We start from the raw sequence: 17,679 nt of genomic DNA on the forward strand, positions 1-17,679 counted from the left end.
CATTATTAAATTAACCCACCTAATAATTCAAAAACATACATATACAATCCTCCTCCATAATATCCTTATTTGTTCAAAGCGTTATTTTCTGGTGCTTTCTTGCTTATTGTTATGTTCATCTTTTCCACATTAGTCGTTCAGTTCCTCTTTGGTATGTTATTCCAATTCTCGCTACATATGAGCTTTCATACATTTCTGAATCCGTATAGTTCATTAGATACTTTCTCCTACAAATTTAGGTGTATTTTCTGCCATAATTAACCAATTTATTTGTATGCTCGCTTTAAATCTCAATGTTACACATGCTTTTTTGTGAATGTTTTTCTAAAACAATCATCATTTATGAAGTTTATTTTTCCCATAACTTCAAAGGAACTATCAAGTCTGACTGTTGGTCGCGAAAGTACTTTTCGAGCCGCTTGCGAATATAAAATCATATGTGACTCACCAGCACGTGATGCTCAACCGTACCCAATTTGTCACGATGCTAATTGGGGACCAGCTTGGTCTCATGTACATCACTATGCTCTTGAACCAAGCCATACAGAGGGTGTGATCAGTATACCTAACGAATTAGATTCTTCAGTTAACTCCAACGGACACCATGCACCATCACCGAAAACGGTTGATATACGGTTTCAAAAACATCGACGCGTAAGTATGTAAGTAAGTAAGTAACTATAATCAATCAAAAAATAATCAATCAAGATATAGAAATTACCCTAAATACACTGTTTTTAGTTGATAAATTACCACTCCATGTATTGGTAAGAAAATCTTGACAACATGGATGTGCCATAAATTTGATACTTTGACCTTCAGCAGCTAATTTAATAACTGAACTACGACCATAATAAATTAATTCATGATTTATAATTAATTGGGTTCTATGTTCATCTTCACGATAACATTCATTAAGGACACCTTCAGCACGTTCTTGAAAATTTCTATCAAAAGAAATAGGTACAAGGAAGAAGAAGAAGGGAATTGCTAAAAAAAACTCATTCATAGTTGAAAGCATTAGTCCATTGAAACTAAACCGCCAAGAAAAAGTGCTCTGGCACAAGACTGGTAGGTTCTGAGTTCGAATCTTGCGAAGCGAGATCGTGGATGCTCACTGCCACTGAGGAGTCCCACAATAGGACGAAACGGCCGTTCAGTGCTCTCAGGTTTTCCTTGGTGGTCTAGCTTCAATTAACTCATTTATTATAATTCGTAAGATTTATTCAGATTATCATAATTGAATCCATGAGTTGATCTAAGTTAGATCAACATTGACAATCTGGAAGTATCATACGTTCGTTTCGTCCTATTATGGGACTCCTCAATATATCGTTCAGAAAACATAACTTTCATTATAGTTTATCAAAGTAGGACATATATCATAACAAGATCAGTGGAAAATGAAATCCAATGGAGCAGTACTCCTTCGATTCTACGGTAGAACGAAAATACACAAACCAAACATTATACGACGTCCAACTGTAGCACTCCCCATAACCCTAACATACAATTTGTCAGGTGAAATTTCACGAATATTAAAACATTTATTAGATTAATCCAACCACTCCATCAAATTCTTTATACAATCCCTGGATCATATCAAGGACATTCAAATCAACAACAATGAACTGATGATATCCTTCGATGTAACAGCCTTATTCACGTCAATTGGATCAAACTCATCAAAGGGGACTCTATTCCTAGTCCTAACGACGCGAATCTCCCAAAGTACACGAGGTTTCAAAGTCAAAGTTTAATATAACTCATCTATTTATGCTTAACAACATATTTTCAATTTAATGAAAAAAAGTCTACGAACAAACGAAAGGGCCACTGATAGAATCCCCAAAATCAAGACTTATTGCAGAAGTGATTCAGAGACTGGGAGCCCCTATCTTACTAGTTACTAAGTCAAAAAATTGGATTGGTTATGTAGACGACATATTCGTCATCATCAAGAAGGACGAGCTGAAAAACTCCTACAATCTGATCAACAACTTCTTCGATGACATAAAATTCACAATGTGAAAGGAGTTAAACAACAAACTATCATTCTTGGACTTACTAATCACCAGAACCGACAAAGAGAAACTGGAGACTTAAGTATACCAGAAGCCAACTCACACAGATCAAATTATCAATGACAGTAGCAACAATCCAAGAACTCATGTTAAATCTGTTCAGAATAATCTGTTCTACAATCAAAAGACAATATACTTACTTTGCAAAGCTTCTGTAATCTTCTTTATCAGTAAAGTCATCTGTTTTATTCCCTAAAGACGTCAATAGAATTGAAGCTAATAGAGCAGCTGCGATAGGCTCCTGTAAATTAAATACAAAAACTAGATTATATTAAAAGTATAAGGTTGTAGAGATTGTTGAGTCTCATTGAAATCATGAATGGAATAATATCAGACCATCGTTGGAAACCTGATAGCATTTGTGTAGGATTCCTCAGAAATATGCAAACATGACCCTAAAAGCGGGGACCGAACCGAAGTCCTTCCATCTCGCTCGCGAACGCGAGCAATAATTTGTAACATACAGTGAGTATTCAGCTAGCCGCACCATGAAAAACATTGATTATTTAAGAAACTTTATAAACCGAGAAGCGCTGAGGTTGGGATTTATCACGTTCTGTCTTGTATCCGGTGCTAATCCTCAGACCATTGAGCTGCTACTCCTCCAAACCATTGAAAAGTTTGATAATTCTACAAATTGAATCCTGAATTCGATTACCTAGACAGTTCTAATAAATTCAGACTATCTTACGACAATTTGAAGCGAGGAGAAACTGGGTGAAGTACATAATCAAAGACTAATGGCAAGTATTTATTTATCTCCCAAATAAATCGAACTGATGCATCAGTGTACCACTGTTTAAACAATTTATTTGCAGTTAAATTAGGAGTCTCATTTGTTTAAGTTAAACTGGGTCGTATTTTCACAGTTAAATTCATGAATCAACCTTCATTGAAAACTTGAAAGCTATGGTCGGCCGTCTTGTCTTACTATGGGACTCCTCAGCAGTGCGCATCTACTATCCTGCACGAGGGAATTCACCTGTGAGCATACTATCATTTCCACAAATTCCCAAACTGAATCGTATTCATTAAAAAGGCTATTCAATAACCTACCATGTGGCTATATATTCACCATGTAAGAAGAAAACTGTAATGAGTAAGGAGATGTATTGAGTTACTCTAAACTCTTATGACCAATAGTCGGTTTATTTTAACGAATTACAACTAAGAAAGAGCAGTCAGCTTTCGCATTTGATAGATACAACTCACAGATTAAAGTGAGCCTGATCCGACATTTTGAAGACGCGTTTAATACGATGAGCCATTCGCTTTGAACTTCAATGTGTTTGCCATAAATATTGGGAAGAACTCAAAGTAGTTCAAAACATGTCCCTGATATACACTGTCTTTAATAACATTTTCGCAGGTATGAGTATTAAAAATGATACTGGAAATAATCTGTTGAAGTCAGTGTGGCTGTTCTGGAAGTAGCCTCCGTGTTTTGAAGCTCACGAACACACCACGCGGATGTGATTTCGTGGATAAATCGGAACCTGCCGGTCTTGACTCGCGGGCTCCTCATGAGGGGTCAGTATACGTCACGTGCACATTGAGAATATATAAATTCGCACTAATGAATCCTATAAAATACATATATGTATATTCACCACTTCGTTAAACGTATTTGTTAAAACTAACTATCTCTTATGTATTACATCTATACCACTGGTACAATGACTTTCGCCCATGCAATTCATTACATATACATAAGTATAAGCACTCTCGGAAAGAGTTGATGGTCACCTCTCTCTAGTATATGATGCCATATCTTTTTATTATGTCTCCAATCTGTTGGACTAGGCCGCTGATTTGTTAGACTTAAGGCAGATATTTCTGATTACCTTTCTGATGCAAGTCCGATGCGTACCCTTTGCGTATAACTACATACAGAATCACGAAATATGTACATCGAGCAGTTCACAAGAATTGAGATCTTCGAATTCGGAAACTCTAAGTAATCCAATTTACAGAAGAGTGAAGGATTAGTTTGATCTCTGCCAACTACCCAAATTAACTAGCAAGGTTACCTCTGACACTCAGTAGCGTCGTGAGGAGGTCTCGGGTATGATTTCGTCGTTTGACCAACCTTTACTGGCTGAAATACTACGATGAACAATCCTAAAGATATCCAACTTAATATACTAGATAAAACATGACATAACAAGCGATGATAATAAATGAAATAAGATTCTAATTACTTTTTCCATAGTCCAAAATAATTCAGCCATACGCAATTTTCCAACTAATATAGACCATATTAAAAGTTCTCTAGCTGGACGATCTAATTGAATTGATTTAGTTTGTTCTTCATCTAATAATAATTCAATTAATTGGCACAATGCCAATAATCAATAATACAAAAAATAGTTTTTTGATAGAAGTAGACGTCAGTTTCCCAGTTTCATGAAGGAATTACCAGATGAAAAGCAATGAAAATCACCAAAAAAAAGAGGGAAAAAAGAGGCGGTATTAGGTTCAAAAAGAAGACGTAGTAGTAGAAGTATCCTATGAATTCTAATCTAATCGTCAGTAGTCATTGTTAATAAGCAAAATAGATACCATAATTGTACACAGAATGATGATTACAATTAGTTCTCATGAAAAACTGATTATTAGGGGTTAATCATTATAAACATTGACATAATAAGAATTAGGTTAATACACATAGATACACAAATATAAAAGGGGGGGAACAAACATATCACTAAGATGATAAAAGAAAGGAAGGGGTATTAGGGGGCGGGGAATAAATTGTCCATTCATGATTAATGATCGTGCAAAATTCAATAATCGTTTTATACACATAGATATATCATATCAAAGACGAATGTTCACCACGTTTTAACTGCCGTGCATAAGATAATTAATGAGTTACAATGTTAATAGAATCTATAGGAATAAAAGTAATTTAGATCATTTAATGATTGAATTCATGAGTCAATTAAATCTAGATCACCATGGTAAACCTGGAAGTACTGGATGGCCGTTTCGTCCTAGTATGGGGCTACTCAATAGTGCGCATTGACGATCCTAAACCAAAGGGACTCGAACATAGGACTTTTGGTCCCTCATAAGAACACCTGACTTCTAGATCACTGAGCTGCCATCCAATGATATTAATAATTAAGTTCGATCGATCAGTGATATTGCGCAACCCTTCATCTATTGTTTGATGTAGATAACTATTGTGGGAATTCGAGATCCAGTTATCAACTCCGGATCTTCCAAAAAAGGGGAGGTGTGTTATGCCTCGATATAGGTAATGAATGGTAACTTTGAGACTGCCGATAAGTATTCTAGACTACTCGTACGGTTTTCGTGTATTACTGTTCCAATCGATAAATTGCTGCTCCCTGATAGACGGCCTTAGCACGTCATACGTTAACAAGGCATCCACTCGGCCACAAGTTATAACAATAACTGTTTTATACCCGACTCTACTAGTCACGGCTTCTCACTAAAACCCCTGAGAATTACCTGTCAAAGCTAATCACTAGTGAACACATGAAAATTATCACTATGAGAGGAATAGCATACTAGGACGAAGTGGCTGTTCAATCCTTCTAGGTTTCCAACGATGGTCTAACGTTGATCAATTCGTGATCTCAATCAAAAACTCAGTAATCTTCACAACCCTATACTGATAATAAAAATCATGATGAGAACGCTGGGTTATATTAAAGACAAATTTTTTAGAAAATCATAATCCTTGAAAGTCATGTTAATCACTAACTGAGTAGCACAATTGATGTGTTGAAATAACTTTATTGGTTAAGTATAGGGACAATTTAACGGTGTTATGTATAGTTACCTTGATGTATTAGGACTTAACACATAAATAATGATAAGCGATATGGACATATTGAAAAAAGAAATCATAAATTACAACCATTTAGTGAGAGTTACCTTATGATTTGAATCAATATACATTCACATTATTAGTTTAGAAATCTTTCATAGTTGAAAGCGTGAGTCAATTGAAGCTAGATCACCATGGAAAACCTGGAAGCACTGGACGTCCATTTCGTCCTATTGTGGGACTCCTCAGAAGTGCACATCCACGACCTCGCCTCGCGAGATTGGAATCCAGGACCTACCAGTCTCGTGCTAGAGCACTTAACCGATAGATCACTGAGCCAGCATCCGATGGTGTTTAGAAATCATTAAACGTCATAATTTTATGATTTTACACCTGATTTATTTATTTAATTGTTTGAATACATAAATATTGGTACAAGGGGGCACGAGATATATATGCGCCACACAGAAAATTGTCATTTCATTTAATTGTGCGAGGGCTATGATGCTGCTCATGTGCTCAGAGCAAAGCTGGTGGTTTTCTTAAGGGATTACATCCCGAGCCTTTGACGTAAAGGTCTGACCAACAAGGCAGTGGAGCATCATAAGAAGATGCGGTCCCATGGTAGCCAGTGACCAACAACTGGTTCATAGCCATTTATTTCCTCAGGATACTGGAGGCCATGTACACGATTGGTTTGGAATCAGGGTTTCCCAACTCCCCTAGGTGGACTCGCAGTGTTCACCAACCCGACTTCCCTGGGAGAGGCTGTATACGCGTCGCCATGTGAGAGTATTTCGAGAGGGAGAGCGGACTTTCCCCACTCTTGGCCGTACCAGGGCATTTGATATTACTTATAAATGATTTATTAAAAACCATATGATTTCATTTCAAAATAATAAGCTAATGGACCAGTAAAGTCCAATCCAAATCGGATGGAGACAGTTATTCACCTTAGACAATGAATGAAGCATTTCAATGTCACTCTTATAGGCTGTTGTAATCAATATGTTAACATAATACCTACAACTAGACGATTATTCACAACAGAACATAAATCTTAATTATTTAATCATCCAAGAAATAAAAATTTAATGTATCATCCAGACAAGGTGTACAGGAATAGTCCTTATGGAATGTCATAGCTATTTCACCAAACTATCTTCAGTAAAACATTTAGTTTATCTGTTCAGAATGGATTACTTTAATGTACCTAACAGACTAATATAAATCAAAAAGGGGTTTTATAAAGATCTTGATTAATAATTTGATAGTTGAATTCATGAGTCAATAAAAGCTAAACCACCATGGGAAACCTGGAACCACTGGATGACTGTTTCGTCCTGGTATGGGACTCCTCTTCAGTATACATCCATGATCCTACACCAAAAGGATTCAAACTCAAGACCCCCAATCTTGCTATCGAATGCTTAATCTCTAGATCACTGGACCGGATGGTATCCAATGGTGTTAATGTCTAATTTCAACCAATCCACGAAATTTCGTAATCGTTCATCATTGTCATCGATGAGTTACTGTCTCACAACAGATACGGTTGAATTCCATTGGCAACGGTTTTTCACTAGATGGGTGCCGACTCAATGCTCTGGAGGTTAAGCGTTGGTGTGCCAGACCAAAGATCCCCAGTTCAAGTCCCTTTAATACAGGATCGTGGATGTGTACTACAGACGAGTCTCATACTAGGACAAAAGATATATAGCAAAATTAAGATATATATCATTCGAATTTGATTCAAGAATTATCAATCATTTTATTTTAAGACAAAGAAAATCATGGTTTTTCTTTTCTCTCTTTATCGTCTTCTCCCCCTCTCCCTCTCTTTTGTTTTTTTTTTAAATTTTCATGCAATCATTGAAAGTAAATACATTGAATTCATTCAATAAATTTCATGTTACCATGGATACATTGATGGATGAATTTGAAAAAAAATAAATTGATGAGGAGACAAATTTTTTTTATAACAAAATACGTAATTAATTAATTAATTAATTGGAAAGGAGACAATCTCACAAGTATATATACAGTTTATACATACATACATACGCACACACGTACATACATACACACGCATACGCACACGCACACATACACATACAAACATAAATAAGTGGGGATGATTTTGATTATTCATCAGAGAAAAAAATTTAAAGAAAAGAAGAAAAAGAAAAAAAGTCAACATGCACAATTGTTTCTTGTTTTTCTTTTTTTTCTCTTTTTTCTTTTCTTTTCTTTTTTTTCAATGAAATCCATTAAGTAACTTTTAATTACTTTTCTCTTTTTTTTGACTTTTTTTAAATGACTAATTTGTTAGTTGAATGAGGAAATATTAAATTTAGGGAGAGAGAGAAAGAGAGAGGGGGGGAGACAGAGAGAAAAAGGGAACACTTACAGTCTTCTGTAACCATATCAGGATGATCTAGATGGATCATTTTAACTGTAAGTATACATATATATGTATATATGATTGCGTAATCATTTTTTAGGAAAATATATGAATTACATTGATAATTTTTATAGAAATATGTTATACATAGTAAGGAAAGATGGATAGTGGCTAGTAGTGGAATCCATTTTGACGCGCGTCACTTCGTCCTTTTTGGGACTCGTCATCTGGATGTACCCGCATCTCAGACTTGTTGATGTTCACTCTCGGACTCGAACCACCAGTACCTTTCGCTACTATTTTTTGATAAAAATTCTCTTACTTACCGACTTTAAACGTGTCAAATTATTAAGATAATATGGTGGTTGGATAAAGTTGACAGGAAATCCTGGACTTAGGTTTCATGCTACTTGACACTTGTCAGCAATATGTACCTGTAATCTTGATAGAAATGATGCTACATGAGGGACTGGATCCCGTGTCACCACTGGTCTATCTAATCTGAGACTGAATTCCTGTAGGTCTGAGATGTATTTACAATTGATTGATCACTGGATGGTGTATCAGGTCCTTAAGATCACAGGTGCACCTTGCTGACAAGTGCCAAGTAGCACGAAACCTGGGTCCAGGATTTCCTGTTGACTACCTCCAACCAACATCTTATCTCAACATAGTGTACGAAATGTCGAGTCACATAGATTGGTGGACACATTGCAACTTGATCGATAGGATTTGATATGTACTAAAGAAAGACTTGATTAATGATTACATCATAAATCAACTATATGGTTCCACATATTACATAATAGATACATGAAGCAGAGTGAACAAAAGTACCCACTTTAACAAGTAATCACATATACAAGAAACATGAAAAGCTAACATTCACATACATACATACAAACCTACATACTACATACATACAAGACAAGATAGATGCAATCTATTCAGTAAAACAATGAAACTTCTACATGATACTTAATCTTAGATACATGAAGGTAGTTAGTAAGATTAGTAATAATGAATGAATTTCAATTCAAGCAAAAAATTACAAATGTACTCCCCTCACACACTTCCTCCCACCCTCCCTCACACACACACACACTCTCTTTCTGTTGCCACCCAGTTACTTTTTTATTTATTCAATTAATAATGACGTAACACATATTTGTTATTTATACATATGAAATAGTTCTATTTAAAAATGCACGACAACATTCACTACTACCTGGTTCAAAGAAATTTGATGGAATTATCAAATCTGAAAATAGATTGTAGATATTCAATTATCGAATAATAATAATAATAGTAATAATATTAATAATAATAATAATAATAATGATAAAAACACTATAGAAACCAATTATTGATTATTACATGGCATGGGAAGCATCATTGATAAACAGGGGGGATCGGATGCAGATGTAAAGGTGAGAATTGGTAAAGTAAGGGCAGCATTTCTATAATTGAAGAACATATGGAACTCAAAACAATTGTCAACTAACTTCAAAGTGAGAATCTTCAATACGGACGTCAAGACAGTCCTACTGTACGTACAGAGTTGAAACATGGAGAACTACTACATCCATCGTCAAGAAGGTACAAGTATTTATAAAGAGTTGTCTACGCAAAATACTCAATACTCATTGGCAGGATACTATCAGCAACAGCCTTCTGTGGGAAAAGACAAACCAACTTCCAGCTGAAGAGGAAATTAGAAAAAGACATTGGAAGTGGATAGGAAATATATTGAGGAAATCACCAATGTGCATTACACGGCAATCCCCTACTTGGAATCCGGAAGGGAAGCGGAAAAGTAGAAGGCCAAAGAACACATTACACCGTGAAATAGAAACAGATAAGAAAAGGATGGATGTTAACTTCAAAGAACTGGAAAGGATTTCCCAGGACATAGTTGGATGGAGAATGCTAGTGGGTGGCCTATGCTCCTCGAAGAGGAGTAACAGGCGTAAGTAAGTAAGTACATGGCATGTAGAAGGGGAGTCGATGCTCCTCCATGAGGAGCATCAGCCTACTGTGGAAAAAGAACAATCCAACTTCCATCTGAAGAGGAATTTAAGAATTTACTCTGGAATTGGATGGATTATACATTATGAATATTATCAAACTGTATCACAAACCAATCCCTAAATTAGAATTCTGAAGGCAAGAATGTAAGAAAAAAAGAAGGAAGACCAATGAACATATTGTGTCTAGAATTGGAAGTAGACATGAAATAGATGAATAACAACTGGAAACAACTGTAAAGGATTGTCCAGAATAGAGTTCGATGGAGAATACTGGTGGATGGTCTATACTCCTCAACGAGGGTTAACAAGAGTAAGTAAGTAAGCAACATATGGAAGAAGTGAAATGTTATAAACAGCTGAAAGGCTAAATTTCCAACTTTTTATAAAAGATGTATACTTTAGTAAAGTGTCTTATTCATTATGAAGTCAACAACATTAAAAACAACAATAAACATAAAACATCTTGGATAAAATATTGTCCTAATAGTTGAGATCATAAGTTAATTGAAGCTTAGACCACCATGGAAAGACTGGAAGCACTGGACGGCCGTTTCATCCTATTGTGGGACTCCTCAGTAGGGCGCATCCACGATCACACCTCTCGAGCTTCGGTCTCGTGCGCGAACGCTTAACCTCTAGACCACTGAACTTGCCGGTATCCAACGATGTTAATGTCTAACTTCAGCCAATCCACGCCATTGAGCAATCGTCCAGTATTGTTATCAGTGAGTTACTATCTCATAACAGACCCGGTTGAACTCCACTGGTCACTACCTCTCATTAGAACTGCAGGAAATACCTCTTAAAGCCATCCACTACTGAGCATATGTTGAGTAATATCAGAATGGTTAAGCGTTCATGAGCGAGATCGATAGAACCTGGGTTCAAATCTCGTGAGGCGGAATCGTGGATGCGCGCTGCTGAGGAGTCTCACAATAGGATGAAACGGCTGTCCAGTGCTTCTTGGTTTTCCATGGTGGTCTAAGCTTTAATTAACTTATGATCTCAACTATTAAAATTAATATAGTATCGAAGTTTAACTTTCATCATGAATATAAACTTGAAAACGTTATATTTTGATAATGGTCAATAAACACAGTCATACACTATGGATCCATTCATCAGTTCACTTTATTAAAACAGATTTAAATGAATGACAAAGAGAAAAATCAATTAACATAATAAGCAAAAATGGAAGATGGTCAGTAGTGTAATCCAGGACGCGCATGTCGTCCCATATGGGACTCATCAGCTAGATGTACCTGGATCCCAGAGTTGATATTTACTCCAGAACTCCAACTCAGTACCGTTGGCTTCGAACGTTATCATGTTATGCATTTAGATAAATAATAAGGCACTAGCTTGTGTAATGGGATGGACATATGCCAATAAGAGATAGATCAATGGCATTCCTAAACACCAATACAAAATGAATAGACATCATAGTTACTTACCTCCTTGAGTAGTTTTTGTTGGATCTGCTACAGCTGTTGCTGCGGTCGCTGCAGCTAATGCTGCCATTGCACGAAGAGTAGCAAATTCTTTAGGTCCTTTTATACCAGTTGATTCTTGACTAAGACTTAAACCTTTGTTCACCTTTTTAGTATCAGTATTACATCTAAATAGTCGACTACAGAATGATGTAATTCTTTGTATACATGACATTAAACATGATCTAGATGGTTTATTTATTGTTTCATCTTCAAAAAGTACTGGTTTATTTGATTTCTCATTTGGAATTGATGATATCAATACAGAATTACGTTGTACATGTTCATTATCAAAAGAAAATTGTAATGTATCATTAATAATTGGTTTTGGTGATTGAATTGGTGTTGTTGTTCCCATAGATGTAGCATCATAAGCTAATGGTGCTCTTCCAGTTATACGTAAATGACCTGGACCAAGACTTGTATATGGACCACGTGAACTATGACCTGATCGATTAATATTAGTTATTGTTGCATTATATATAAGTGGTTGACCTGGTATTAACATATCATGTTCATTAGTTTGAGATGATGGACGACGACCATGTTTATTACGACTACCTTTTAAAATAATATAGTAACATATAGTTATATACCATAGTTCGTTAAAGAGGAGTAGTGTATGTAAATATGGATAGGTTTGACTGAATAATTTCAAACAAATTGGCCATTGGCTAGATTGTTATCCATAAGAATAATGTATAATCTCACTTCTCTTAACTCAATGTAAGCCATTGTTTTTCTGAAGATATTACTTTTTGATTGAGATGATGAACCGATTGATGTTAGACTACCATTGAAAACATGGAATCAGTGAATGGCTGTTTCGTCATATTTTGGGACTTCTCTGCAGTTCGCATTCGCGGTCCCACACAAAATGACTCGGATCCAGGACCTTTGGTGTCACGCGTGAACGTCCAACCTCTAGACCACTGAACCGGCCGGCCAGCATCCTACAACACTAATGTTTAACTTCAATCAATCCATGAAATTACGCCACCATCTTCCATTGTCTGAAGTAGATAATTGTCTTTACCTGATATGGATAAGTTCCAATGGTCACGGATTCTCATTAAAACTCCGTGAATTTCCTCAAGAAGCATTACCCACCCTCCAATACTACAAGAAACTTGTTGGAACAACTAAAAATGATTTCTACATCGAACTGGGATCAGCTGAAGAGTCATTATGTGAACCAGTCAATATTGTTTACTTCATTCATCTACTTTTTTTCTCTAATTTAGTCGCAATACTTTTGAATGACGCTAAATGATATAGATCCATAACCTGTAGATAATCAGTCAGTCAGTTACAACGTAGAACTTCGTACGTACGTGCGTACATCAGTTCGAGTTGCCATATCACATTAGCACAGTGATGAAGTTGTTGATTCAAATCCCATAGTGGTAAAAGTAGTTAGAGTATAAGCAGTGATCCGAAAGATTAGGGTTTGAAGATGTTATTGAAGGAGTATAATCGATTATGGAATTAATTCCTAGTTTTTATAAAACTGTTAATTACTCAGTTGCTTTGTGGAGTCAAATCTGAGTACAACTTGATTGACCAATGTTATTTAGCCTTTGATGACTATTTTTCAAGCAAAGATGAATGGTGGCTAGCAGTGGAATTCAGGACGTTCGTCTTATCCAATTTGGAACTTGTTAAATGGACGTACCTGTATCAAAATACATCGCGTTATCCACTCAGCTACTAAGTCCTGATAGCCACTAGTTTGTGTAATGTGGGTGAAGTTTAAATTCACTTGATATTGTTTACTTGAATCTTCTTGTTAATATTTAGGATTGATCAATCGCTTATTGGCATATGTGTATACTGTGTGTATGCCCTCGAGATGCAGGCACATCTAGCTAAAAAGTCCCAAATAGGACGAAACGCGCATCAAACTGGATTCCACTGCTAACCAACATCCATCTTTGCTTATAATGCTTGTGGATTAAAGCAATATCGAGGCAATCTATACAGTATGCACATATGTCAATAAGAGACTGATCAATTGCAGTCCAAAACATCAATGGCCAGATTCAAGTAAACAATACTAAGTGAATTTAAGCGATCATTTCAGTTGTAAGAGTAAATATTAAAGTAAGGTCAAGATCTACATATCTAGTTTTATAATTAACTAAGCTACTATACAGTCATGACTCCGCCTGGAGCCCCTCTGCCGGTCCCATACCCGGAAGAGGGTTGAGCATGGAATTAGCGACCCCATCTCGTAGAAGACTAACTCGCCAAAAACTAAACGCTAACCACGAAAACAAAACTATACAGTAATATTGACTTTGAAACAATTCAAGATATAACATGTTGTTTACATTCATGAAGAGCTCAACAATCAATAATATTGCATCTGGAGCATGCAAATACATGCAAAGCACTTTTTGATAATGCAAAAAGTATATACCTCTTTTGCATCTTGTCGTATAAACTAATGCATATTACATTTGAGTTCAATATCAATTTACATGCATAATACTAATGCAATGAATGAATAATAATTTAATGCTTGATCAATGTAAGATCACCATTGAAAACTTGGATGCACTGGATGACTATTTCGTCCTAGTGTGGAACTCGTCGTCAATGCGCATCCACGATCCGGTATACGGGACTCGAACCTAAGACCTTTGGTCTCACTCGCGAATGCTTGACTTCTAGCTTCATTATTGTCTAGTGATTAACTTTGAGAAGCAACTCTCAGAGTTTTAGTGAGAAACTGTGACTAATGGATTTCAATCGTGTTGGGTGTGAGACAGTTACCCACCAAAGATGGTGGAAAATGGTCGCCCAATACCGTGGATTAGTTAAAGTTAGACATCAACACTTTTAGTGGTCTAGAAGTTAAGCTGTCACTTCCGAGATCGAAGGTCTTAGGTTCGAGTCCTGCATACAGGATCGTGGATGCTCACTGACGATGAGTTCCACACTAGGACGAAACAGCCATCCAGTGCTATTGGGTTTTCAATAATGGTCAACATTGGTCAGTTCATGATCTCAATTAAAACTTAACAACCTCCGCAACCGTATATTGATCATTCAAATAATTCCGTTATTCCAATAATTTTTAAACATCTTGCTTATCCATACTGGATTTCTTCATGAATTGATTCAACACCCTTTTGTCTTCATGTATAAAATATGATGTAAATATGGACATCCTCTTCATGCTCCTCAAAGACTTCTCCCACGGAATCTGTTATCATGTTGTTCATTATTGTTCTCTATGTAGTTTATATACTTTCTATCACTGACTAACATATTTTCTTGATTAGTCCATTGTTCAACATAAACGAAGATAAGTATTTGGACCTTTGAAAAGTATCTTGTTGAATATAAGACTGTCTTATTTTGTATAATTATAATGATTTATAATGATCCACGAAATTGCGCGACCATCTTCCATTGTACTGAGGTAGATACCTGCTTCTACTTGACATGGATTAGCTCCACTGGTCACGACTTCTCACTAGAACTCCAGGAATTACCTCATGTAGTCAGTCACTAGTGAGCATATGATCAATTGACCCATGATCTCAACTATATAAAATTACAAAAATCTTCAAGAAACCCCCTTCTGTAAAAGGAAATTGATAGAAATCGAGACTGATGTTCCAGAAGAAAACAAAGAGTGAATCCACCTTTACAATTGGGAACGATAATCATGCGGACACCAATTAAGCAGTCCAAACCTAATAACATGGTTCAATCCAATCGCCAAGGATTTTATAAATTGGTTTAACGTTTTAATTGGACCACCCCTAGCTTTCTTCCAACCAACATTGGCCGTTGAAGTAGATAGTAGTTGGGCATGCATGATGCATGTCCTAAAAATCCAAGATGATGAAGATTTACTATCTCATAAATTGGCCTTCCATTTAATCGAAGCTGGGTGATACGGGACCGAATCCATCAGGGAGCATCAATTCCCTCAAGATTACAGGTACACCTCTCCGACGAATGCCAAGTAGCACGAAACTTAAGTCCAGGATTTCCTGTTGACCACCTCTAATCACCATCTTTTCTCAATATAGTTCACTCAATGTTGAGTCACTTAGACTAGTGGCCATATTACAATTTGTTCGATAGGATTCGATCTACACTAAAGAAGGAACTGACACACGTGGTACTGATCAGCACTCAGTGACCAATCAATTGTTACTTAGTAATAACCGAATGAAACTCTATTTCTATTAACGATAACATGTTTAAATCATTTTCCCTTTGAAATAAATGATGGTACTTAATAATCTGCCCTGGTACGGCCGAGAGTGAGGAGATTGCGCTTTCCTTCTCGAAATCCTCTCACATGGCCATGCGTATATAGCCTCTGACATAGAAGTCCTACTCACTGCCTTCTCGTGGCACTACTGTTACTTACGAAATTGAGAGAACGAAAAGCGAATGTCCGTCAGGAGCTTTAACCAGGTTGGTGGACACAGAAAGTCCACATGGGAGTTGGAAAACCCTGATTCCAAATCAATGGTGCACATGAGCTCCAGTATCCTGATGGAACAAATAGCGTATGAATCAATTGTTGATCACTGGCTACCATGGGACTGCATCTCGTCACGATGCTCCACTGCCTTTTGGATCAGACCTTTATGTTGAAGGCTCCGGGTGTGGCCCCCTAAGAAAACCACCTGCTTCAGTTTGGGCACCTGGACAGTATCACAGCCCTCACACAAACCTCATTCGATTTGTGTGGCGCATATATATATCCGATGACTCCTTGTACCAATACTTCAAAGGGGTTTAGTCAATTAAAAGGAAAACAAAAACATGAATCAATCAAATAAACTATCCAACTCACTATAACCATTTCGATTACCATTATCATTATTTCTAGTAGCTGATAAATATTTACTTTTTTTAAGTTGACTGCTCATATCGTCAGTGTTATGAGGACGTGATGAATTTCCTTCATCATTAAGATGATATTGTTGTTGAATGGTTCCATCTCGTATTCTACTACTTCCCAAATGTGATACTGTTGATGTTCCCATTGTATTTCCTTTATCATTATAACGTAATACATTTGATGAAATTAATGGTTCACCACTAACTGTTGTCATTGTAGTTGAACTACGTGGTAATCTAGAATTCATTGTAAATCCATTCATGTTACTACCATAAATTTCATTATCATCATCATGATCTTCCCTATCGTCAACATCATAATCATTGTCATCATCGTCATTATCACCATCGTTCTTTTCAGCTGGTTCAACACTTGTAGCTCCTCGTCGAATGATTGCTCGAGTTCCTTTGATTGTTGTTTTGTGTGTATGTGTGTGAGTGTGTGTGTGTATATGGATGGTTTTTAACCATATTAAGAAATAAGAAAGAATAATATGCATTTCAATATATGTTCCATATAAAAAAGCATATATATATGTATACACACACACACACGCACACACACACCCACTCGCCCACACCCACAATTACATTCCATTAAATGATTTAATGTAAGATAATGAGAACAGGCAACATGAAAATAAAATACAAAAAAAACTTTTGTTGCCATGTTACGTAATCAAAATGATTAAAATTAAATAAGGCAGATAATTGCAAATTATTCTAAGAAGAATATTAATTATTCATATACAATTCTAATTAAGACACATGCAATTATATAACAATAAGGGGGTATAATATATTACATAATATATAACTTATTGATAGCATTCGATCTGTACTAAGAAGGATCTAATATACAGGACATTGATCATCATCCAGTGATCAATCAATTGTCAATACATCTCAGTCCTATAGGAGGTCAATCGCTACGCGGATACCCCAGTGTGAAGCTGGACGACATGGGATCGAATGCATCAGGGAGCATTAGTTC

At 36.3% G+C, this 17,679-nt stretch overlaps 1 protein-coding gene across 1 annotated transcript in view; it reads right to left on the minus strand.

Annotated features, from left to right (window-relative positions):
* The window catches only part of Smp_161630 (transient receptor potential cation channel,subfamily m, member, putative), a gene marked incomplete at both ends in the record, with an annotated part of 31,337 nt that extends 14,404 nt beyond the window's left edge, over positions 1-16,933 (minus strand). The window contains 4 exon segments of the mRNA XM_018791394.1: positions 2,225-2,325; positions 4,286-4,398; positions 11,775-12,371; positions 16,639-16,933. Of these exon segments, the coding sequence (XP_018645451.1) occupies positions 2,225-2,325; positions 4,286-4,398; positions 11,775-12,371; positions 16,639-16,933 (1,106 nt within the window).
* Positions 16,934-17,679: the final 746 nt, after the last annotated feature.

This window comes from Schistosoma mansoni (genome assembly GCF_000237925.1).
Source record: "Schistosoma mansoni, WGS project CABG00000000 data, chromosome 3 unplaced supercontig 0077, strain Puerto Rico, whole genome shotgun sequence".
Taxonomy (NCBI): domain Eukaryota; kingdom Metazoa; phylum Platyhelminthes; class Trematoda; order Strigeidida; family Schistosomatidae; genus Schistosoma; species Schistosoma mansoni.